This window comes from Delphinapterus leucas, chromosome 2 (assembly GCF_059928025.1).
Source record: "Delphinapterus leucas isolate spDelLeu-1000000601 "Yukka" chromosome 2, BTC_Dleu_Yukka2, whole genome shotgun sequence".
NCBI lineage: Eukaryota > Metazoa > Chordata > Mammalia > Artiodactyla > Monodontidae > Delphinapterus > Delphinapterus leucas.
The window spans coordinates 168,312,656-168,338,664 of record NC_143130.1 but is presented as its reverse complement, the minus strand read 5'-3'; the positions used below and the strand labels follow the sequence as shown (position 1 = coordinate 168,338,664).

Below are 26,009 nucleotides of genomic sequence, written 5' to 3'. Positions count from 1 at the left end.
TCACAGAAAAGGCTGTCGGCCTCTGAGAAGACAACCACAGAGAGTTAGAACCAGATGGGCCCTGAGCGATCACACTGGATAACAGTTTTCACACTGTCCTGTCGAGAAAGCACCCTGGTGACCAGGTGGGCAGGCCTCACTCACTGGAGCAGGTACATTTTCCTTTAAAGTTTCCTTTGAAGGAAGGGCTAATGTGCTTAAAAAAACACATTTGAAACCCACTGATCTAGTCCAACCTCCCCATCTTATAGATGAGAAAACAGGCCTAGAGAGAGAGGTGTCTTCCTTAAAGCCACCAGCTGGCGATGGCAGAGGTGAGCAGAGTGGGTCAGAGGTCTGGACCCTGGGTCAGAGTGTTGCTCTGCCTTGTGAAACCCCATGTGTAAAGTGAGGACACACGTCCAAAATTCCTTTTCTGAAACCCTTGGGGCCAGATGTGTTTCAGGATGCAGAATTTTTCAGAGTGCAGTGTATATACTGGACATTACGTGACACTCCCCGTGGGGTTAGTGGCAGTGCTTCATGAGAAAACAAGCAGTATTTCTGCATCAAAACATATCAACAGTCATTGCAAAAGGGATAAATAGACTCCAAATAACCTTATGTTGGTTCAGTTTAAATGCCCAGTAAGTTAACAACAAAACTCAGCTTTTGGTTTGTAGAGAGGTCTGGATTTTGGAAATTATGGACAAGGGATCGTGAACCTGTAATGACAGTGCTAAACTGGTAAGGTGGCTGGAAGGACCACATGAGAACAGAACAAAACAAACAAGCCAAAGAGCACCTGAAAGTGCTTTTAGCCCGGGGCCTGCACAGAGTAAGCCCTTAGCAGAGATAGCATGGGCTGTCTCGTGGTGGGTGCTAGCGTCTCCCACCTCCCCGCTCAGGGCCGCTTCCCCTCCCCACACTGTCTGCTGGGCATGTGCCTGGTCTTCCCACTGTGGTGGCCCTTCTGAAGGGCAGAGGGTGTGCTCCTGCTTTAGTGGGCCACCAGCCTCCTAGCCCACGCTGGGTGTGCTGTGTCGAAGTGGCCCGCAGACTTTCACCAGGGGAGGCTCCTGACCGGTTGGAACCGGTCTTTCAGGAAGCAAGGCTGAGGGCCTTCCAAAATGGATGTGAGGACCAAGGTACAGGTGATGACCCCGTCCCTGCAGAGTGTTATGCTGCGGGGACTGGTGTTTACCTGTGGAGTTGGTGGTGTCCATCCAGCATTCTCCACCTCCACTCATTTTGCTTCTTCCCAATTGAGCCCTGATTTTGTTCAGCGGTCGGCCCCTCTGAGTGCCATGTGTTTTATGGTAGGTGGGCCTTGGCCCCAAGGGTCTACTCCCTTGCCTGTCATTGGTTGAGGCATGAGCATGTGACTCAGCCCCAGCCCATGAGGCATCAGAGACCTATGTTGTGGGAGGGGGCTTCTGGGAAGGATTTCTTCATGCTTAAGAGTGACGTACATGCTTAAGAGGGAGGAAGAACGTTCTCTCTTCTTGCCCTGGAAATGGTTCATGCTTTTGAGACATGGAGCTGCAGCCATTCTGTGCCAGGAGGCACTCGGCTCAGGAGTGAGGGGGCTCCGTGGGTTATGGAGGGTGGGGACACGGCGACACAGGGAGAGCCTGGTCATGCTGCCGAGCTGCTGACGCTCCACGCCTGCAGCGGTCCTTCCCTGGACTTCCTGTTACCTGAGATAATAAACGCTTTCTTGTTGACGCCTTGTTGAGCCGGGTGTTCAGTCATTACTTGCTGCTGAAGGCGTTCTAACTGGTGCACCTCTTCGCTTACCCAGAGCACCTGCCGCCGGCCGGCTTTGCACCAGGCTGCACCCAGAGGGCCTTTGCTCGTGATTCACATTGCCCTCAAGTGGGTGGATTCCTGCCCCTCTGGGTGACCTTGTGCTTGGCAGATGGTGGAGGGTTCCAGACCTTTGACTTGTGTGAAAGCCCTTGCTTCCCATCTGAGGAGCCAGGAAGAGGGAAGAGGTCTTTTTCTTTTTAATTTTGAATTTTTATACAATTTGGAAAATTTACTTTCCATCTACAGTTATTACAAATATTGGCTATATTTCCCGTGTTGTACAATACATCCTTGAGCCTATCTTACACCCAATACTTTGTACCTCCCACTCCCCCACTCCTGTATTGCCCCCTCCCCCAACCTGGTAATCACTAGTTTGTTCTCTATATCTGTGAGTCTGCTTCTTTTTAAAAAAAAAAAAAAATTTATTTATTTTTTAATAAATTTTTAAAATTTACTTTTGGCTGTGTTGGGCCTTCATTGCTGCACGCGGGCTTTCTCTAGTTGCAGTGAGCGGGGGCTACTCTGTGTTGCGGTGCGCGGGCTTCTCATTGCGGTGGCTTCTCTTATTGTGGAGCGTGGGCTTCAGTACTTGTGGCTCATGGGCTCAGTAGTTGCAGCTCACGGGCTCTAGAGCACAGGCTCAGTAGTTGTGGCACACGGGCTTAGTTGCTCCGTGGCATGTGGGATCTTCCCGGACCAGGGCTCGAACCCGTGTCCTCTGCACTGGCAGGTGGATTCTTAACCACTGCGCCACCAGGGAAGCCCCCCTGTTGTATTGTTTAGATTCCACATATAAATGATGTCATGCAGTATTTGTTTTTCTCTGTCTGACTTATTTCACTTAGCGTAATGCCCTCCAAGTCCATCCATGTTGCTGCAAATAGGAAGAGGTCTTCTGAGACGTCTCAAAACCATCCCCATCAGCCACCAAGATGAGACTGAGCAGAGTTAGGCACGCAGGTGAGATGAGAGCCACGTAAACTAGAAAGGGCAGCCGCAGCCACAGGAAACCTGGTGTTGTGGCCTCAGCCCCTGCTACCCTCCAGGTTTGTCTGTCCCTGTTCATCGAGCACAGCACGTGGTGGAGGTGCCAGCACCAGGCAGAACAGATGTTTTTTGGTCCTTTCACGGGCCTGCCAGACATGGAGTCAGAATCCCCAGGTATTTTCCCTCTGAGTGACCTTGTGCACATCACTTGAACCACTGAAACCTTAGTTTTCCCGACTTCATGGGTGTTAAAACAGTGCCAGTAAGGAGGGAGGATGAACAAGCATTTCTTGAGCTTCAGCTGTGTGCTGGATTCTGCGCATGAACTTTTACGTGGATCCCGGTTAATCATCACAACAGCCACTTGGGGAGTGGGGTCGGGGCTGTGATTCCCATTCAGGGCACGAGTAGACCGAGGCTTGGAGATGTTCATAGAATAGGACTCTAGCCCACTTACAACTCTAGTTCCATTATTCTACACTAATGTTTTTCTGAACTTTTCGGATCAAAGAATCACCGAGCTGGCTTATTAGAACCCAGTTTGTAGGGCTCCACACCTGGTGATTCTGATGGAGCCCGTTTGGGTTGGGGCCTAGGCTTCTGCACTCTTTATAAGCTCCCAGGTTTTGCCAGTTACGCAGGTCCACGGACACGCTCTGAGCTGCACTGAATTAAGGGAGCTCGGACATTATGGATTGTCAGACCTCTCCTCTAGGGTGGCGATTCTCGGTCCAAGATGCGGACTGGAAATCTGCATTTCAAAATTCAGCCTCCGGTGATTTGTGTCATCAGGCATGTCTGAAAGCCCCTGCCCTCAGCCACCATTCTTAGCATTTAAGGAGAACCTCCTGTGGAGCGGGGCGGGGGACGCTGCACCAGAAGACGTAGAGCGAGCCGGTCACCAGCCACAGGAAGCTTCCCGCTCAGGGCAGTCCCTCAGCCTCTGGGCAGCTGACTCACCTGGGGCTGCTTAGTAACTCGGAGTCGCAGGCTGGGTCCGAGCTTCTGCTTCGGGAAGTCTTGGTGGCGTCGGGTTCAGGGAACAGGGTTGTTAACCAGCACCCGGGGGATTGTGGCGCAGGGAGTTCCCGGACCACACTGAGACGTGATTGTCCAAGTGGTGGGACAGTGTCACCTGCGGCCTGAGGAGAACAATGACAGCATCGCTGAAGGCCACAGGGTGCAGCTGGGTTACTGGGCGCTGAGGGTGGTGGGTGAGGCCTGGCAGAGCGTGGCTTTAGGCGGCCTCTCCTGGTCTTAGCACCGAGAGTCCGGTGTCCCGGAGCTCCCTCAGCCCTAGGCAGTGGGACAGTAGTTCACCCTCTTAGGCGGATGGAGGTATTTCAGCAAAGAGGAAAGGAACCTAGTACAGGACAAAGCGGTGGATTTTGCCCTGTTAGATCCGGGTTCAAATCCTGGGTCCGACACTTACTGCTCGTCCGGCCTTAGGTGAATTACTTAGCTTCTCTGAGCCTCAATCTTTATCTCAAAGGTTACTTTGAGGAACAAATAAGATAATGCGGTTTCTAGCACAGCATTACCGCAGGCAGCCTCACTGCATCAGGAGTATTGTGTGTGGAAGGAGGGTAGAAAGTTCCAGATACTCAGTCCTTTACAGGGTGCGGGCGAAGTGGGCAGGACAACAATGATAGCAATGATAGCAAAGATGCTTAGTGGCGGTGGGGTTCTTGTTGTGCTGGGAAGCTGACAAAAACCCGTGTTTGCTGGGTCACAGAACTAGTAAGCGCTTCAGCCCAGGTCTGACAGATGCCTCGGGCCTTCTCTTCCAGCCACCCATTCAGCACCCAGTGAGCCTGGGGTAGGATGTAGGGGTGCTGCTATGGGTAATGGGGACACAAAGATGAATGAGACCACTGGGCCGGCCACCCCAGGAGGGCACGGCCTTTTGTTCTCTTGTTCATTGCTCTATCCCAAGCACCAATCACGTGGCTGGCACACAGTAGGTACTCAACTAATTATTCAACGAACAACTTGGCCTGTGCTCTGGAGGAGTTAACTTGGATTCATTTGCTCATCAGACACCAACTGAACACCTCCTGGGTGCCAGCCCTGTCCTGAGCGCCTGGAACACGAAGATCGCTGAGTCCAGTACATGGAGACTTGGCAGACTGGGCTCGGGGCTGGGGGTGGTGGAGGGACTGGGCTGTGGCGGCCCCCGGGGAGGGAGTGTCCACCTGCGCGTGGTTGCACATCTGAACCTCTTGGTGTCGTCCTAGCGTGACTGGCCTGGACCCGCCTGGGGCTGATGGATCGCTGTTTCAGGCTGGCTGCCTGTGGCCTTCTCTCCCTGTTTCTTGGACAACTGCAGGGTGGACACTTGCTGGGAGGCCCATCCCAGGGAGGGGTTCCGGTCCCCTCGCTGCCCCCCTTATCCCTCTTTCCTCCTCACGTTCGGGCTGGCTCAGCCCCTTTGCTGCAGGGCCGGGCTCCATTGAGGAACTGCCCCCTCTGGCTCTTGTAGGTTCTGAAGCAGCGTTCTCTCAAGTTAGCCAGCCTTGGAGGAGTGTCCACTTGGTGAGATGATACCCCTGAGGGGTGGGTGGTGCCCAGCCCAGGGACCTGCAGTCAATGCCACCCTCCATTCCCTGGTCCACCAGGCACCAGGCCAAGGCAGTCAGCTCCCCACTGAGTCTTGGGCCTGGAGGCCTGGGAAAGTGGGTCTCCCTGGCCCGTTGTAGCCGCCGCACACCCTGTGGCAGCCTCCCCGCCCTGCCCCAGCACACACGCCGGTGGTGTCCAGTCACCCTTCTGCCTGGAGTCTCACTTGGAGAAATTCCTCAGTCCGCTCAAACCTCACTTGCTTCTCACACCCTCCTGAGTGTCCCTGCTGGTCTTTGCACACCACCGCACAGGGCTTGGTGGTACCCGCCTCCCTACAGACCGTACCCCTTGGAGGCAAGGACTGGATTGGGGCTTTGGATCTTCAGGAGGAGCTTGCTGAGGCCGTGTGGGTGTACGTTTAACAAGCCTGTGTGGGGCTGGCTTCCTGAGAGAGCCATTTCCAAGCCTTCTGGGCTGGCCTGATAACAGCCCCCCTGCCCCTTAGACTCACTTCCTGCCCTGCGGAGCTCTGGGGACAGGTCAGGCCAACTCCAAGCTCATGACCTTCAAGTTCCCTCGTCTTTTCTTAGACAAGGTTTCTCTAGGGGAAGTGCGTGCCTGTGCGTGCGTGCGTGTGCTTGCGCGTGTGTGGTGTCCAGCATACTCGTCTCCCCTGCCAGCGCAGAGGAAGCGTAGTCTTCTGTTCCCGCGTTCTCCTCTCCCGTCCTGTCCCTCAGCTTCTGCATTGTGTGTGGATATGAGGAGGCATTGGCATGAGGCCTGGACCCTGACTATCCCAGAATGTCGTTTCTGCCAGCTTCTTCTGAGCTCCTTACCCTTTGCCTCACGCCATCTTTGCCTGTCAGTATGAGTTCCACAGTAGCCGGGCCCTCCGAGCTGGGTCACAATTTAAACAAAGCTAGTGGAAGGGGAGCAGTGGGGCCTGAGGTAGACACGGGGAGGTCTGGTCTCGGTGAGCGTCGTGCCCCGACTGTGTGCCAGGCACCCCGGCGGAGGGAGCTGTGTCTCCAGAGACTAAGGTACTTGATTGGGCCGTGTCTGTGGAGGGGAGACATGCTTATTGATTGACTCATCCCAGAAATGTGTATGGGACGCCTGCTGTGTGCTGAGCACTGGTGGTGGAGTGTGAATGTGAGAGCGACAGGATGGAGGGCAGAGCTAAGGTGGTAAAAGTTACAAGGATCTTGGCTTTCACTTTGGGTGAGGGGGGAGCCATTGTAGGGTTTGAGGGGAGGGGTGACCTGACCCGACTTAGATTTGAAACAGGTGTAGGGCATGTAATCCATATTTTCTAGTCTAGGTGTGTGCCCTTTTCTTCCCCATCCTCCACCGTGACAGTGTCCCTACCCTGGTTCGGCCCAGCTCTACCTACCCGTGGGTCTGGCTGAGGAACACCCTCACCTTGCTGACCACGTGCCCCTGGTGACCAGTGACCTCACCAAGGCACTGCCCCTCCTCCAGTAGGTCTGCGTTCCCCCTTTCCAAAATGTCTGTCGCACACGTTCTTTGCTCTTCTTAGACCCTGTACGTCCTCTGAATGCCTTGCCGTCACCCCTCGCTCATGACCTTGCCTCATTCTTTGTTGAGGAAATAGAAACAATCAGGAGACCAGCTCGTTTCCTCCCCCCGAGTTGACCCGCTTTCCTCCTGCCCTGCTTGGGGGCCTCAGTTCCTTCCAGAGGCCTGCAGCCCTGAATCCCTTCCGTCCTCGCCTTCCCAGATTGGCCTCTGCAGTCCACTCTCTGCCTCCCCGGATCAGTTCTCTGTCTCTCTGTCTGGCTCTCCTGGACCATGCCCTGTAGGATGCACACATGCCCTAGACTTCCTATTGGAATCGTCCTTAGCCCTGCATCGCTGTCTGATTACTGCCTCATCTCTCTGTTCCCTTTTGGCAAAGGCTCTTTGGGGAGTCGTCATCTCCTCTGCTCACCCTGGCTGGGCTTGTATCCCCTGGGCTTCCCCGAGACTTCTCATGTTAAGGTCTCCCGCCCCCCTCCACCCCGATGTTGCCTCCATGTTGCCAAACGTAATGATTATATTTATGCTCTTATCTTCCTGGATATTCCAGCTGCTTTGAACCCACAACACTCCCTCTTTCTGGAAACTTCTAACCTCAGTCTCTCTTTCCTGGTCCTTCCCACTCAGTCTCCCCCAGCTTTGATGTGGACCCTCGTCCACTGACATGATTTCTCTACTTGGATACCAAGTGTCATTTAACTTGGTTAACACAGAACTCTTGGGTATTTTCTTCCTCACCTCAGTACATGGCAAAGTGGTACCACTGTCCGCTCCACTGTGCAATCTAAAATCTAGAATTTACCTTTAATCCTCTCCTCTCCTCAACCCTTGTGCAATAGTTTCCTGCTGCTGCTATAGCAAATTACTGTAAATTTACTGGCTTAAATCAATACAGATTTGTTTTCTTTCAGTTCTGGAGGTCAGAAATAGGAAATGGGTCTCACTGGGCTAAAATCAAGTGTCGACGGAACTGCATTCCTTCCGGAGGCTGTAGGGAGGAGACTGTGTCCTTGCCTTGTCCTGCCTCTACAGGCTGCCCGCACTCCTTGGCTTGCGGCCCCACCTCCATCTTTAAAGCCGGTGGTTCAGTGTCCTCCAGTCTCTCTCACTCTGCTTCCATCATCACGCCTTCTTCTCTGACTCTGACCCTCCTACCTCCCTCTTCTAGGGACCCAATGTGCCCACCCAGGTAATCCAGGAGAATCCTCCCATTTCAACATCCTTAACTTAATCACGTCTGCGAAGTCCCTTCTGCCAGACAAGGTGGCATATCCACAGGTTCCAGAAGTTAGGACATAGACGTCTTGATGGGGCGAGGGGTGGCTACTATTCTGTCTGCCATACCTCCAGTCCATTCCATTAGTTAGTCTGGTTTATGTTCTCTCCAAACTATGTCTCAGTCAAACGATTTCTCCCTCTCTGCGCTATTTCTCACCACTCACCCTCTTGTCCAAGTGTCTGTCACCTCTCGCCCCACTAGTACAGCAACCTAACTGGCTCTGCCTTTGCCTCTGCCATGCTCCAACCCCAAGTTCATTCTCCACACAGCAGACAGAGGGATCTTTCCAAAACCTACATCAGATCATTGCACACCCCCATTTACCCGCAACCCCCAACCAAAGACTTGCGATTGCACTTAGAGTGAATGCCAGACTCCTCACCGCAGTCTATGAGAAAGTTCGTGATCTGCCTCTCTGTCTATCCCCATCTTGACCTGTTCCCTCTTTTCCAGCTACGCTGGCCTTCTCGCTGTTGCTAGAACACACCAGCTGTGTCCCCATCTAGGGCCCTCACGTGAGCTCAGAGGATGCTGTTCCCTCAGCCGGTTGCATGGCTGACTAGCACATCATTCAAGTGCCAAACGCCTCTCCGTGGAGACTCTTGCTCTGATCTGACCACCCAGTTTCAAGTAGCCATACACTTGCTCACTGTCACGCCACCCTGCTTTAGCTCTCTGCACATCTCTTACCGCTGTCTGGCCTTTCTCTGGTTTGTCTCTGTCTCCTCTGTCCAGAGATGTGAGCTCCCTGGGGGCAGAGGCCTCTCCTGTCTCATCTGCTCATAACCGGGCTGGCCGGTGCCTGCACGTGCACAGCCCTGTGAGGTACGTGGTTAGCTCAGGCGGAGGGAGCGGAGGAAGCTTCTCCCGGTGGACCCTGAAATGCATCTCAGACGATGCCTCGAACTTTGGCAGGAGAAGGGAGGCAGGCACGGCATGTCCAGGCACCCTCTGGTGAGACATGGCCTTGGAAGGATGCTGAGGGCCTGGAGAGTATGTGTGAGAGGCTGGCGGCGCAGGGAGAGCGGGTGCTCGTTTCTCAGTGGTAACTGCAGACTTAAAACATCTTCACATGGTTCTGAGATGGTGGAGTACGTCGTGGGAAGCCCTCTGTGGGCGCCCAGACCAGCTGCTCTAGATTCAGAGTACACTGTAACACGGGCCATCTTTTTTCCTTTTAAATTAGCCGGTTAATACTTTCTGGGTAACGAATGTACGTGGTTATTAAGAGCTAATAATGCAAAGGAGCATATAGTGAAAGTAGCGGCCTCCTGACATCATCTCGGTGTCTTCCTGCGCCCTTCCTCTGAAGCGACCATTCCTGGGTGCCCTTTCAGAAACACTCTGTGTACCTGTACACCTATAAGAAAGTAATTGTTGGTTTTGGCTTTTACACACAGCAGTGGCATACTGCATTCCCTATTTGGTATCTGTCGTTGAGTTGTTATCTATTACTCCGTAACAAACCATCGGAACACTTAGTGCCTAAAACAACCACATTTTATTGTTTTTCATGATTCTGGGCTTATCAGAGCTGGCTCCTGCCTCGGTGGCCAGCCGTGGGTCAGCTCAGGGATGCTGCTGCCCTTGGCGGGGCGCTCTTGCCTGGCTGGGTCTCACCTGAGACAGCTCAGCTCTGTTGCACGTGACCTTGCAGCCTCCTAGGTCCAGGCCAGCCAAGCATGTTCTCATGGTGGTTGCAGAGAAGCAAGAGGGAAGTGGAAGTGAATAAGCCCTTTTCTGAGCTTCTGTGTGCATCAGATTTGCTCCTGTCATATCAGCTGAAGCAAGTCATGGGGCCAAGCCCAGGGTCAATGGGAAAGGCCACGAAGCATGTGGATTCAGGGAGGCATGAGGACCTGGGGCCATTTGTGCAGCCAGGCTACCACGGAGCTGTGTTTAGATCTGTCCCCTTTGTTTAATGGACACAGTCTGTCCCATTGCCTGGGGTACACCGTCATTCGTTTAACAGGCCCCCTGTCGTAGTTCCTATCCTTTGCCATTACCAGTAGGGCTGCATGTAGTAAACTAAACATCCCTATACGTATGTCTTTGAGCTCAAGAGTGCGTGTATCTATGGGAGAATTTGCTAAAACTGGAATTTCTGGGTCGGATGGTACAGGTAGGTACATTGTTTTGTAGGTGTTGCTGAGTTGCCCTCTGTAGACACTCCTATCGATTTATACTTCTCCCAACACTATCTGATGGTCTCTGTTTTCTTGTCAACACTCTTTGGGAGACAGGAGGGTCCCAAGTGCTGCGAACATTAAGGTACCTGTGATTTACAAGAAGCCAGAGAGACGAGGGGATGAAATTCAGAGTTCCTACGGAGACTGGGAAATGGAGAGCCTGACTGTCTTTGCTGGATAACAAAGGGGACAAACCAGTTCCTCCTTCAATAGGGGTTTGTTTTTTCCTGTTGGATTGGAGCCCCAGCAGGAATGGTTTGAATAGACCGAATGCTTCTCTATTGACATGTAAACTGAGTAGTTGAGATTTTTTATACTGATATCAAGTACTCCCTGAACAGAGTAGAAACCGAAGTTTTTTCTTCCCCATCTGATCACATCTCTGGGTGTCAGCTGTTTATCCCACAAGGGAGAAGGCTGTGAGGAAGGGGCAGTCACTTCAAGTGGCAAAGGGCACAGTTCCTCCTTCCCTGGGGGGAGGGGGGTGCCGGGGCCACCTGGGCACAGAGCCGAGCCGGCCGCGAGGCTCATGGGACTGTCTGTGGACATGAACCGGGGACCAGAGTCCCCTGCCCGGGGACTAATTCCCCACACTCTTCCTGGTGAGGGCCCTGGGGAGTGGTCTCTGGCTTCAGGCTTCCTGTCTATTTGTCACTGGGAAGCTGGTTTCTGCCACCTCAAACCCCCAAAAATGCCGGTGGGAAAGTTGAATCCAGCCCCTGGGCCCCTGAGTCCCCCCTCACTTTGGTCACCTGAGAATCCCAGCAGGTGGAGCAGGAGAGGGACTTGGAAACTGCCTGTCCCGGCTTGGCCAGGGTTGGGAAGGAAGCTGGGCTCCTTCTCTTGGAGCTGACGTCCACGTGGTTTGTGCCTGACCTGCTGGGGAGAGGGGGCAGGAGCCATCTGGGTTTGAATCCCAGCTCCAGGACAGTATCCCAGCGCCTCACAGTAGCGAAAGGTGAGGAAACTAAGGCTCAGAGACGTTAAGTAACTTGTCCAGTGCCACACAGCTAGGAAACAGAGGAGCAGGGATTCAAGCCCACGGCTGCCTGAGGCCAAAGCTGTTTCTCACATAGTACTACTGGGCTTCCCCATCCTGGGAAGGACACCCCGGCCCCACTTTGCAGTCTTGATGCTCTCCCCTGTGCTTGGGGGTGTGAATAGGCAAGTGGAGGAAGAGATACTCAGATTTAAGTCTTTCGGGAGCAGGATTCTGTGTTGCGACTGGGAAGCTCTCAAGGCGATCGTAGGGTGCACCTTGTTTGCTACCCAGTTCTCTGGGGTCACTTTCCTCTCTTGCCTGATGTCCAATGTCTGGAAAACTGCTTTTCTTTTTTTTTTTCATATATTCTCTCTTGTTTTTGTGTTTATTTTAGATGAGAGGGTAAATTCGGTCCGTCTTGGCTGGAAGTGAAAGTCTATTTTTAACATTTTGATCCTCTTTTATATTTAATTCTTTAATACAGTGGGAATTCATTTCCTTGTGTGCCCTGAGGTGCCTTATTTCCTTATGCCTCATGGTCCCGGCATGTAGCGGGACACACGGTTGGGCCGTGACAGCGGGGTGGGGGACGTCTGTTTCTTTTGTCGATAGTGGATTCTGTTTGGGAAGCTGTGCGGTCCTTGGCCAGCGCCCGTGGAGCCCCCTCCATCACTAGCCTTGCAGCTTCTGCATAATTTCTCTGGCATGAGCTGCTTGATCTTTTAAAATAATTAATTAATTTTTGGCTGCATTGGGTCTTAGTTGCTGTGCACGGGCTTTCTCTAGTTGCGGTGAGCGGGGGCTACTCTTGGTTGTGGTGCACGGGCTTCTCATTGCAGTGGCTTCCCTTTGTTGCGGAGCACGGGCTCTAGGTGCACGGTCTTCAGTAGTTGTGGCACTTGGGCTCAGTAGTTGCAGCTCACGGGCTCTAGAGCGCAGACTCAGTAGTTGTGGCGCAAGGGCTTAGTTGCTCCACAGCACGTGGGATCTTCCTGGACCAGGGCTCGAACCCATGTCCCCTGCATTGGCAGGTGGATTCTTAACCGCCGCACCACCCGGGAAGCCCCAAGCTGCTTGATATTTTTAAGATTTCTGTCCTCCTTGTTGGGAGAGTGAGTGGCAGGGAAGTCACCTATTTTGAAGGGAGGCCAAGAAAACATAATTTGCTTGGGAGATTAATTAGAGCCTGGAAATTTTAAAACTTTCAAAAATGATTTTGTAGCCACCATGCTAAATTTCAAATTAGATTGTAAGCTCTTTACTCAGAATGTGCAGCTCCTTTTAGAACTGAGGAGCTGATCCTTGCCTATCTGACAGGAAACTCCCCCGACTACCTCCTCTCCCTCTCCACGCCCTTCATGGTTCAGCTCTTGGAGTTTCCCCAAGCAGATGGTCTGTGTCATGCCTTTGCATATTCTGTTCCTTCTGCCTGGAATGCCCTTCCCCACATTTTCCTCCTTGAAAGCATATATCTGTCACACTCTTGCTGAAGGTTTTGTCTCCTGCTGCTTCTCCTCCTCCCAGCCAGAGCTACACGCATCTCTGTTAGAGCCCGCACCATGTTAAATGGTCTTGAAGGACCAGAATCTCCATGAGAAAAGGGGCGCTGTCTCCTAATTCTGAGGAGAGACTCTTCCCCTAGGCTGAACCTCTGCCAGGGCCCACCCCGCTGCTCTGCGAGCACTGGGCTCTCTTCACGTCTTGAATCAAGACTCTGGTGCGTGGACTTCCCTGGTGGCGCAGTGGTTAAGAATCCGCCTGCCAGAGCAGGGGACACGGGTTCGAGGCCTGATCCGGGAAGATCCCACATGCCGCGGAGGAACTAAGCCCGTGCGCCACAACTTCCGAGCCTGGGCTTTAGAGCCCGCGTGCCACAACTACTGAAGCCCGTGCGCCTAGAGCCCATGCTCTGCAACAAGAGAAGCCACCGCAATGAGAAGCCCACGCACCACAACAAAGAGTAGCCCCCGCTCGCCACAACTAGAGAAAGCCCTGGCACAGCAACGAAGACGCAATGCAGCCAAAAATAAATAAATAAAATAAATAAATTTAAAAAACCAACAAAACAAACAACAAAAAGACCCTGATGCGTTGCCCCAGTGTTGGGAGATCGGTGAACACAAAGGGACGTGAATCCCACACAGCACTAGGGAGTGGTTTATACACGCCTCTTCAACTATGCAGCCCCTTGTTTACATAAACATCTTTGCAAGCCTAGGAAGTAAAAAGCAATGAAAGAGGAGAGGTGAAGAGTCTAGGGGTTCTACCAAAGCCCTCAGTTGGGTTCTGCAGAGTTCTGTTTAGAAAGCAGTGAACCTGGGGATGGGCATTGGTAAGTTTTCTCAGACAGTGTTTCTCAACTGAAAGCCTGTTTTGTGTTTGGGAGATCTAGTTAGGATACGATTTTGGCCACTGTAACAAAGGTCAGAATAACAGCGACTTAAGCAGAACAAGGTAAAAGTTAGTGTTTCTCTCTCATGTACTAATTGACCATAAGCAGCGCCCAGGGCTTGTGGCAGCTCCTGGGTGTTAGAGACCAAGGCTCCTTGTGTCTTGCTGCTTGCCATCCTCAGTAGATGGCTTCCACCTTGTGGTCTGGGACAGGCTGCCAGTATCCATCAGCACAGCCACATCCCGGCGGGCAGGGTGGGATGAAGAGGGACTGGATGACAGGCTCATCCCCGCTCAGGCCCTGGCCCGGATGCTGCGTGTATCCCGTCAGCTGTAACTGAGTCACACGCAGCATCTAGCTCCCAGGGGCCCTGGGAAGCTATGCGCACCGATGAAACCTGGGCATTCTAATGCTAAAGGAAGAAGGGGAGAATGAATATTAGGGGGCGACTGGCAGATTCTGCCACAGGCAGGGACAGGCCTACCCTGGAAGGTGCAGCCCAAATGCCTCTGCCTGTCATCGAGTTAATTCACCATTTATTGTCACTCTTTGCCAGATGTTGTGCCCGGCCCTGGGACTCAAAAATAAATGACAGTCAGGGGCTTCCCTGGTGGCGCAGTGGTTGAGAGTCCGCCTGCCAATGCAGGGGACACGGGTTCGTGCCCCGGTCTGGGAAGATCCCACATGCCGCGGAGCGGCTGGGCCTGTGAGCCATGGCCGCTGAGCCTGCGCGTCCGGAACCTTAGGCTCCGCAACGGGAGAGGCCACAACAGTGAGAGGCCCGCGTACTGCAAAAAAAAAAAAAAAAAAAATGACACTCAGGTTCTTCCTTTAAGCCTCTCCTTATAGTCTAGAAGGGATTGGGGTGCTCAAGGTTTCTGGGACAGCTGGGGGTGGCTTGGGATGGGGCATGTCCGGGAGGAGATCCACAGCGCTTAGAGATCAGTAACGGCCAACAGTGTTCTCAGCGTCCCAGAGCCTTGCAAAGGCTTGGAGGAGTGAGCCTGGCTGGCCCATGTGGAGAACTTGGCCAGGACCTGTGCTCCATGCCCAGGGATTTGGGCCTCACCCCATGGTGATGGGGCTGGGTAGGGAGGTGGGGGAGGGTGAACCGGTGAGTCTCTGAGTTCTGACCCCAGCTGGTCTTCTCACTCACCACACCCTGTTCCCCGGCCGCTTTGTTCAATGCAAAGGAAGCTTGCCTTTGCACCTTTCCGATGCTGTGCTGTTCCCTCAGCCTAGTTTACCCTTCCCTCTCTTGTTTGCCAGTCCAGATCCCACTCAACCTTTAAGGCCCAGCTGAGTGGTGTGGCCACTCCAGGTCACCGCATAGTCCCCACTAAGAACTCATTAGCTCTATTCTGCAGTCTTGCTATGGTCACAGTATTGCTCCCATTTTATAAACGGGGGAATTGATGCTTCAGTATGCCCCTGGTCCCACAGCTAGAAAGATGCAGCAGGTAGCAGAGGTCCTGATCTATTGTCCTCTCTGCTCGCTGGCCTGGGGATGCTGCCCCGGGCAGCCATTTCCAGATGCAGGGGCAGGAGATCAGCAGCAGGGAGGTGAGCTGGCGGGGCGGGGAATGACGCGGGATAATTCAGAATAATGCGGAGTAGTGTGGAATGATGGGGAGGGAGGAATCCTCGGCTCATGTGTCCAGAGAGCCTTTCTTAAATTACCCCCCAAAATGCTGAGGTTAAATCCTAGGGCCAAAGTCACAGAGCAACAAACTGAGATTTAAATCTAGGACTCTGAATCCCATTTTACTTTATTTTATTTTTTGGAAGCTTAAAGTATACAGAAAAGAAATTCAAAGTATACTGATAGTCTTACCACTCAGAAATAACCACTATTTTTTTTTTGCGGTATGTGGGCCTCTCACTGTTGTGGCCTCTCCCGTTGCGGAGCACAGGCTCAGGACGTGCAGGCTCAGCGGCCATGGCTCACGGGCCCAGCCGCTCCGTGGCATGTGGGATCCTCCCGGACCGGGGCACAAACCCGTGTCCCCTGCATCAGCAGGCGGACTCTCAACCACTGCGCCACCAGGGAAGCCCGGAAATAACCACTATTAATATCCTGATATATATATATATTTTTTTTTTTTTAATTTATTTCCAATTTTTATAGAAGAGTTCATCTTTTCTAAAAGTAATATTAAATGATTCTGCTCAATATAAATAATTCAAACTTTAAAGATGAGAGCTTAAAAATTATCCCAAATATTATCATTCAGAAATTCCTATCGTTTCCTCCAGTGATAATCATTCTAGATGTCTCTGTAGGGATATAGACAGATTTAAAGAGAAATAGACACACTTTTATAAATAGTGATCATATTCCTGTTTAGTAGAGTAGCCACTAGCCACATGTGCCTACTGACCCCTTGAATTGTGGTAGGTTTGAGTCAAGATGTGCTATAAGTGTAAAGTACACAATGGATTTAGAAAAATTAATATGAAAAAGAATGTAAAATATCTCAATAACTTAAAAAATACTGATTACTGGTTAAACTGAGAATATTTGGATATATTGAGTTAAACAAAATATATTAGTAAAATTAACTTCACCTGTTTCTTGTTTCTTTTTTAATATAGCTACTACAAATTTTAAAGTAACATGTGGCTTGCATATATTTCTATTGGATGGCAGTGCACTATTAGAAAATAAGGTGTTAGTAAGTATTCATGGAGGGAAGAAACTGAATCCGAAGGAATTGTTGAGCTTCAAATAAATGCTTCACCATGTGACAATCATTTCCTAAAGAGTCCAGTAAAGCTTTTTCTTAAAAAATATTTATTTATTTGGCTGCACCGGGTCTTAGTTGCGACATGTGGGATCTTTTAGTTGCGGCACGTGGGATCTTTTAGTTGCGGCACGTGGGCTCTTAGTTGCGGCATACGGGATGTAGTTCTCTAGTGACTAGGGATTGAACCTGGGCCCCCTGCATTGGGATCGTGGAGTCTTAGCCACTGGACCACCAGGGAAGTCCCCAATAAAGCTTTAGGAAGATTGGAGTCATGTTTGTTTTTTTTGTTTAAACATATATTACAGTGTTTTGAAAGATGAGGGCATGGCCCCCGAAGTTCCTCCCAGTTTTTGACGTATTATTGTTTTTGCATCATATTAATTTATAACAGTCATGTTCTGTTTTGTAATTCTCGTAGGCCTGCGGGCCTCTGCCTACATGTCCTTCATCCCGGAGCCCTGGATTTCTTTTTTAGCTGGATTTCATTCTCAGGAAGGACTCATGCTTCTGGGAGGAAGCTGCTGTTTGGGCTGGCCTGTCCACGTGGGCTTTGCTCCGTATCCCCGGGCTCTGTGCCGACATGGCCTCACGGCCCTCGGTGTTGATGTGGCCATGGGGCAAGCCTGACGACCTCCTCATCTTGTAGGCAATTGCTTTCTCTTCTTGGACAGCTGAAGAATTCTTGTGTTCAGTAGCCTAACTCAGCTCTGTTTTTGTGTTGCTTGGTTCCTCCCAGGACCCTCGGTCTCATCTCTAAAAGATTATTTTCGGCTCCACAGTGCACAGACAGAGGCACTGCTGAGAACTATAGATTCAGCAGCTTTGGGTCACTGACCAGAGCACTTGGAAAGGCTCTTGTTACAGCTCTCGGCCTTTGGTAGACCTACTTCCCAAAATCTCAGTGGGTCCTCTGTGATATTTTTTTTAGTTAATTTTAGATTACACAAATAATGGGCAAACCTGTTCTCCTTTCTAGGGCCAGGACATTACAGATAAAGCTAAAGTCTAATTGGCCACTAACCCCCGTTGAGGTTCTCCTTCCTGTACCCCAGTGGTAACTACTGCCATGGGTTTGAGGCATATCCTTCCAGACCTTTAAAAATTGCTTTTATATTTTCATACAATTATGTTCTGTCCCTTCACAGAAAAAATAGACTGTGTTCAGGCTGGTGTATGAATTGTTCCGGGTTTACTCAGAACAATCTGGATGTGTGGATTCCAAAGAGCTGCTCTTAGAGTGAGGTTTTTATTCTAATTAACAAGCCAACACGGACATTAACAAAGAAGTATAAGTAATGCGCTCTTAGGAGCAGAACCTTCATACAAACACTCCCAGATATCATGTCTGTAGAGCTTTGACTTCTAGGCAGAAACAGACTGCATGCATTCAGGTCATTTTGACACAAACTTGTTTTAAGTATCTGAGTACATAAGACTTTCTACCAGCTCATGTCCACATATAAAGCCGTAGACCACAAAAGAGCTAGAAGATTTCACTGCATTGTCTCTGAAAAATACAGAGTATTGGGTTTTGTGTGTTTTGTAGCAATCATGCTGAATAAATCATAAGACAACTTTGTGTTTTCTACTGAACTTGAGCTCTGTCCACATTAACGAGTATCCATCTTTCTAGTTCAATAAATATGGGACAGAGGAATGAATGCTTGAGCTACCACCCTTTTGCTTTCATACTCTGGAACATTCTTAACTAATTAAGAGAATTCACTGTAAGATGGTCCTGAGGTCCTTGGGGAGTTCCCAGCACACAGACCATTCCTCACCCCCATTTAGCTTCTCACTGTGTTCTTTGTAGATGACATGGCAGAACTCCTCCTTGGGGAATCAAAGCTGGAGCAGTACCTGAAGGAGCACCCCCTGCGGCAGGGGGCCAGTCCCCGAGGCCCCAGGCCCCAGATGACTGAGGTCCGCAAGCATCTGACCGCTGCCCTGGACCGAGGGAACCTCAAGGTACCGTGGACCTCGGGATGAGGGCTTAGAGGGATACGCTGGCTCTACCTCCTCTGGGCAGCGTGTGCTCAGGAAGGATGCCCAGGGACGAACTGGGCGACAGGCAGAGCACATCTGTGGCTTGTCTTCTGAGGAGCAGGCCAACTCCCTGTGCAATTGATGTGGGGCTTCCAGACCAATAGCTTCTCTCTGATGAGAGTCTCTAATGACACATTATCCTGAGAAATGGCACTAATCTTCCCCAGGTGCTTGGAATAAAGCTGTTATCTGTGGCCCAGGACTCAATCTGACACTTCGTCCCACTGAGAAGAGAGAAGTGAATCAGGAGTGTCACTTAAACCGCATGATATCCTGCCTGAAATGTGCAGCTCGTGAATGTCCCAGGCAGCTCTGGCCCGGAGCGGGGTGCACATTGGCGCCGGCAGGCCTGGTACCTTGGTGTGGGAGGGAACCAGGGCAGGAACTTCCCTCTGCCTGAGCAATGACCCTAATCCTCATGGCACAGGAAACCCTAAGCGCTGCCCTTCTCATCTGCCCTGTTTCCTGGTCTCTGTATTCAGCTTTCCCTCTCCATTTCACGTCTTTCCTTGCTTGCTTCACTGAATCTTTTTCACCTTGCCTTCCCTCCCCCCTGCCCCCTTCCCCACCCCTCACTTACTGGTTTCTGGACACTTCCCTGCCTGAAGTCTGGCTCTTAACTGGTTTCCTGAAGTCAGCCTTGTTCAGATAGCTGACTGCATCTCAGCACTCCTGCCAGCTTCTTCAGGGTCCCTTTAAAATCTCGGATGTATTCTCTGTTGGGGAAGGGCAGTCTTCAGTGAACTTTTAAAGCTCTTCCTTTCTTCCTTCCTTCCTTCTTTCACTTTTCTTCAGAGTTAGGGACAGTTGTCTCCATGTCAGTTGTTCTTAACGAAGATGGTTCTGGTGACATTGGTGGGTCCTAATCAATGGGAAAGGGTGGGGGGACCTCATAGTGACAGCTGGTCAGACTCAAGTGTCCTTCCAGGAGGTATAAGGGTGAGACTCTGTGTTGGGGGGAGAGGTTGAAGATCACTGCTCCAGGCCTCGCACCTGGCTAGTTTCTATTGCACTTCGAATCCCCCTACCTTCATCCGGAAAAATTAACCTTTAATTTTACCACATGTTCATAGTTTTTGCTCTCCATCCTCCACAACCCAGTGCGGTAGTAAGAACATTGAATTTCAACTTAGAATTCTGAGTTTGCTTTCCAGTTGTGGATTTATAAGCTGTGTGATTGTGGGAAGTTACTTAAGCTCTCTGAGCTTCACATTTCTTATCTGTTAAGTGTACTTAGCTCAAGGCCATTCTGAGTCTCAGCTGTAGAAGTTCTTTCACAACTGGATAGCGCGAGATACATGTCAGTTTTTGCTATTTTATTGGTTCTACCTAGAGAATTTTTCTCCTGCTGCCATTTTTGAGCTCCCTCTGCCTTATAAAGAGTGTTCCAAAGTCATATTTGGAACATATCTTGCTTGGGTGGATTGACCCACTCACCCTGGCTGATGTGAAATTTCCTCTCCTCCTGACCTTAAGTTCGGGTGTCTCCTAGCTGGGAGCTAGGGAAAGCCCTGTGCAGACACAGGTGCCCACAAAACACAAGTGAACTGAGGCTGGAGAGACAAGAACGAGGTAGCCATGTGGTGGCAAAAAGAGCCGGGACGAGGAGTCAGGAGGCCTGGCTTCTGATTCAACTCAAGAAAGTTGCGCTTGTCACAGGCAAGGTAACATGGCACCGGGCTGGAGCTGCTCCCCTCTCCCCCACGGCCCAGGGGCCTCGGCCAAGCTGTTTCCTCCTCTGCACATAGATTGGACTTGCCCAGCAAGGCTCTCCATACTGTGCATCCATACTGCGCCTCTACTCTTGGAATTTTCTTCAAGCTCCTGCATATTTTCCATCTGGCCCTTCAAGTTTACCTTTTTTTTTTAAATTAAAAATTCTTTCCGGTTTAATTTTTAAAACTTTTTTTTGTGGTAAAATATAAATATCATAAAATTTGCCATTTTAACCATCTTTTAGGTTCAGTGGTTTTAAGTGCATTCGTATTCAGATCACCACCGTCTATCCCCAGAAACTTTTCATCACCCCAAACTGAGGCTCTGTGCCCAGCAGACACTAACTCCCTCCCCCTCCCCCTCCCCCTTCAGGTTGCTTTTCAGCCTATGGGTCTCAGTTCTGGGGAAAGAGGGAGGACACAGGAATCTCCTAGGAAGCCTTTTCAATATACCCAAGCCTGCCCTGTCCCCTTCCCTGGTGGAGAGCCCCTGTGGTGGATGCTTTCTTTTCACAGCTCTTTTTCTCTTTTCTTAAGTCTGCTTTGATTTCTTTCTCTGTTTCCAAATATAATTCTGACGTCTTGCATTGGTGCCGCTCCCTTGGGCCACTCTTAAAACCCTTTTGCTCCCTTCATTCTCTTGCCTGTTCTATGTCCTCTGTAGCGCTACCCCTGCTCCCTTTCAGGGACTGCCTGGAAGCCGACCACCTTGGCTGAAACAGCGGCTTCGCCGTGCTCTGGCTGGTTACCTGCATATCGTCCACTCCGTCTCAGCCATAGATTACAGGATAGCGCAGCTTCATGGTGTGCTTCTGTAAGCTGAAAAATCCGGCTTTGTATACCTGGGGTTCCAATGAGAATGCCTAGAAGAGGGTGATAAATCTGTGTCCTTATATAGATGGCTGGGTCGCCTCTTCTTTCCCCAGTGATGAGTGGGGCTCGAGGATGGGCTGAGGATGAGGTTGGTGGGTGTGGACTGGGGAAGCCAGCCTCTCCTGATGGAGAGGAAGACGAGCCCATCAGAGTTAGAACTTGCAGCCTCTGGGAAGGGACCTGAGTCAGTAACCATAACAAGCTGGAATGGCTCAGCGAGAAAAGTTTGTCCCTGGAAAGAAAGCAAGTCCTGAATTTTGCACCAATTTAGAAAGCCTCTCTCCTTGGGTTATTTGGGTTACAGTCTGTGTTATACCCCCAGTGCCGTGGGCAGGACCCACCAGGATGTCCGTGGAGCCTCCTTTTCGGAGACAGGTGCTCGTGTGTTTTGTTCATAACGCACGCCTTCCATTCTTGACCCAAACCTGAGGCCTGAGGGGAGGCTGTTTTACAGCAGATTTTTATTTTTTTTTTTGCGGTACGCGGGCCTCTCACCGTTGTGGCCTCTCCCGTTGCAGAGCACAGGCTCCGGACACGCAGGCTCAGCGGCCATGGCTCACGGGCCCAGCCGCTCCGTGGCATGTGGGATCCTCCCGAACCCGCATCCCCTGCATCGGCAGGCGGCCTCTCAACCACTGCACCACCAGGGAAGCCCCACAGCAGATTTATTGAAGTATAATTCACATGCCATATAATTCATCCATTGAAAGTGTACAATTCCAGAGCTGTGCAACCATTACGTCAATTTTAGAACATTTTCATCTCCCCAGAAGTAAACCTGTAGGTATTACCAGTCATCTCTCATGCCCCCATCGTGCAGCCCTAGGCAACACCAGTCTGCTTTCTGCCTCAGCAGGCTCGACCGTTCGGGCCAATATATGTCGCCTGTGTGACGGGCTTTTTCACTCGGCGTCATGTTCTTGAGATTCACCCGTGTGGTCCCAGGGGTCAGTTTTTCATTCCTGATGATGGCTGAGTAATATTCCGGGGGACGGCGAGACCACATTTTGCCTCCCCCCTCATCAGCTGCTGGCCACATGGGCTGTTTCCGCTCTGGGGCCCCTGTGAGCAGTACCAACAGGAAGGCTCCCACGCCCGTCTTTCTGTGCAGAGCCGCGGGGCCCCATGGGAGCATCACACATCATATCGTAGGAAAATGTTTTTTTCTCTCCTTTTCCTTCTAGTCAGAATTCCTACAAGAGTCCAATCTGATCATGGCCAAGTTGGATTATGTTGAAGGAGACTATGAAGCCGCTCTCAACATTTATGCCCGGGTGCGCCTGGAAGACTGGCCGCTGACGGGCGTCCCCCCTTACAGGTTGCGGATGGCCGCGGACGCCTACGCCACCAAAGGTGAGGCCCACGCCTGCTCTCCTGGGGGCCGTGCCCCGGGTCGCGCTGTCTGGAGCTGCAGGGCCTCCCTGGATCCTGCGGTTTGACCCCTGTGCCCTTGGCTGGGCTTAACCCCGGCAGCTCCCGGCGAGGCCCCTGGGGTTGCCCCACCACAGGCACTGGATCATTTTAAGTCCAGCGACACGGCGTTTCCTTAGAGCTGCAGCTCCTCAGTTGTCCCCGAAGGAACAACATTGCAGTAAAGTTTCCTGATGATCGATGTGCAGCTTAAGCAGGGACCGTTCTTGGTAATGAAGATGCCACACAGCGTATATACAGGGATCCTTATCATATGGCCAGTCGGCCATGTGGCTGATCTCATTTTTATTCATCAGTGCCACCTCTGGGTTAATTAAGGCTCAGTGGTCACTGTAACAGCCCGTCATGCAGTGTTTACCTGGGGGCCTAGGGGCTCAGGGGATAGAAGGGGGAAATGTTGCCCTGGTTGCCACAGAGGAGTTTGTAATCTAATGTGAGGGAGTGCAGTCCCACGGGAAAAAAAAAAAAATGACAGAAAGCCAGGGCACACACATTATTTGACCTTTCCAAGCCTCCTCTTCCTCATCTATGAAATGAGTATAATCACATCCACTTCACAGACTTATGAGGATTAAGTCACATAATGTATGTAAAAGCACTTACTAAATGATATTTTTAAACGTCAGCCCCAAACAAAACAGCAAATGGAAAAAGCCAGGCCCGGTAACAGCTTTTCAGAGGCAGGAGAGGTCACTGTAGGCCAGCAGGGCCAGGAAGGCTTCCTGGAGGAGGATGGACACTTTGAAGTAGATTTATAAAGGCCTCAGTAAGAAGGAGACCCTCTGAAAGCAGCTCCTCTCCTTCCTGCCACCTACCATGCAAACCATGCAATGTGGCTGACTGTGGCCACACAGAGGCTCGGGCCCTGGGTGGGTTGACCCTCTAGAACAGCATTGAGCTGGCCACTTGTCTGCAGCCGGCTGTCTGTCTTGGTTATCCTATGCAATGTTGAACAAAGACCCAGCCAAGGCACACTTAAAGAGCCTTGTGACAGGGGTGACATATTCACCCAGTTCCCTGGGGAGCCTTGCTCGAGCACTTTTAGGTTCCTCTAATTAATCTTCTCAGGGTCCCTGTGGGCTGGGAAAGGATGCTGTCACTCTGACAGGGCACTCTGGTGGTTTACTGGGCACAGTCCTTTGAGGCTGTCTCAGGGGTTCTGAGGGCCTGGACCTGGGCGTGCATCTGTCTGAGGTCTGTGCCACACAGCTGCCCTCTTTTCTCGCTGGTGTTCACCCAGCGCCTCACGTGCCTTAGGCTTATGGGAGCTGTGTGCGTGTGTGCGTGTGCGTGTGTGCGTGTGAGAGAGAGAGATTTGGGGCCAGGAACAATATTGTGCAACAAGAGCAAGGCTTCATCTGGCAGTTTCCAGTCACCTGATTGACCTGGGGCCTGCAGGCTTGTAGCCAGGAGTTGGTTTGTCCTTTGGGGGTGGAGCATGGCTCTAAGACCGGGTTAGCACCAAGAGCTCAGGTCTTGATTTGGGCTCTGAGACGGCCTGGTGGGGCAGAGTGTCTGCAGGTGGCACCACCAGCTTAGTCTCACGCCTGCCATGCAAAGTGGGCAAGGGGGACGGGAGGCTTGGTCCCCAAGTCTGGCCCTGGCTGGTGTGTGATTAGCAGTGGGCCCCAGCCACGGGGCTGAGGCGTTTGGCTGTTGGGACATGCTGGCTGGCTCATGGGAGAAGGGAACAGCTGTCCCCTCACTTCACCAGAGTAAGACTGGGCTGGAGCAAAGCCCGGGTGCACCTTGGATGGGCATGCACCAGCCCACGCCCCTCCCCTGTGCCACCTGTATGCTGCTGTCAGCCGGGGAATTGACCTGCACACTTTCACAGGTCACCTCAACTTTTCCATGGTCCCCTGAGGTCTGACTCGACCCAGTCTCTCAGCCAGAGTCAGTGTCCATGAACTCCCACATCTGCTCTTGCAGCCATGGCCGGGAGCAGATTCCCCTGGCCAGGTAATATAGCCTCGGCTTGTTGGGCATCAGAAGCCAACATGATTCAGTTATGAGAACCTCCTATGGGCCAACACCACGTTAGGGTTTTATTGTCTTTTTAATCCTCCAAACCCCTAATTTACAGACAAAGGAAATGAGACTGGGTGAGGTTACTAGGAATGATATGGTGCCTACTGTGTGCCAGGCACTGTGGCCCTTATTTGGGTATCTCAGCCAAGCTTCACCATCACCCTATGAGGTAGACACTATTATTTTTTCCATTTTACAGATGAGAAAACCGAGGCACAGGGATGTTAGATATGCTGCCCGGGGCCCTACAGCTGGGAAGTGGTAGAGCCAGGATTCAGCCTCAGTGGCTGGTTCCAGAGCCCATGCTCTCCTACTGAGTGACAGGAGGGGGAATTAGTCTGAAGAGTGTTCAGCTCCAAAGCCCACGTTCTTAATTACTCTGCTCTGTTGGCACGTGGATGGGAATGCGCTCAGGCCAGGTAAGGTTTCCGCAGGTAGAAAACATTCAGGTCACTAGAGAACACCCTAGATTTGTGTCCACACTCCTCCTCTCAGCCCCACCTCTCACGTTCCTCTCCCTTAACTCCTTGCCCAGGTCCCTTGCTGTAAGTTCTGGCCCTTAAGCTCACATGTCCTGTCTTCCCTGACACCCTCCAGGGCTCACCCATTCAGAGGCCATCGCATTTGATAGTATCACAGCCCAGTAGGTTAGAACTACTCAAACATCATATTAGAACTAGTTGTACTGCGATCAGACACTCCTGCCAGTCTGTGAGTTCCACTCAGGGAGGAACTGTTTTGTTCGTTTGCCATCCTCAGAAACTAGCACGGTGTCTGGTACCTAATTGGTGCTCAATTATTGATTGAAATTTATAGAAGTTCCCTTGCTCAGATTTCTACCAAGGTGCCCATCGTGTAATTCAGGTGATTCTGGGTGCCTTTGCTTCTAGCTGTCATGGTCAGGTGCATTCCCAGGGGTAACATACTGGGCATATTTCGATAATTCAGACTTACTCGCTGCCAGTTACGGGGTATACCTATAAGAGCATGTTGACATCACACCATGACAGAGGCTGGCATGGATCCCTTCCCCAAAGGTTATACATTTCAGTTCATTGCCGTTATCAGAGAGCCTCTCAATGGATCTCAACCCCCCCCCCTCCGCCCATCCCCCCAGCGCCTTCCTCCTATCCCTTAAAACTAAGTAGAGAAACAGAGAATGGGAATAGAAGACATGGAGAAACTCTTTAGCTTCTGGTAGAACTGGGTTAATCAAGTGAGTAGAAATCTTTATTCTGGGTACAGATTGAGATATCACGTGAAATCTCCGGGACACGGAATGGCCACAGATGTTCTTTTCCCAAAGGGAGAGGCTTGGGAACAGTGAACACATGGTCACTGTCTATTTTGGGACTTCGATCTGCTGGACATCGGCTAACTTGCTGCAGCTAGGACAGTGGGAGCTGTAAGTGGCTTGCCTTCCTAGAGATGGCCTTTATAAG

At 51.3% G+C, this 26,009-nt stretch overlaps 1 protein-coding gene across 2 annotated transcripts in view; it reads left to right on the top strand.

Moving 5' to 3' along the window:
- The window catches only part of TTC7B (tetratricopeptide repeat domain 7B), a 239,346-nt gene that overhangs the window by 5,645 nt on the left and 207,692 nt on the right, over positions 1 to 26,009 (top strand). For both annotated transcript variants that reach the window (XM_089908118.1, XM_022576286.3), the window contains exons 2-3: positions 18,285 to 18,439; positions 22,290 to 22,458. In XM_089908118.1, coding sequence (XP_089764244.1) covers positions 18,285 to 18,439; positions 22,290 to 22,458 — 324 coding nt within the window. The remainder of the gene's footprint in view (positions 1 to 18,284; positions 18,440 to 22,289; positions 22,459 to 26,009) is intronic.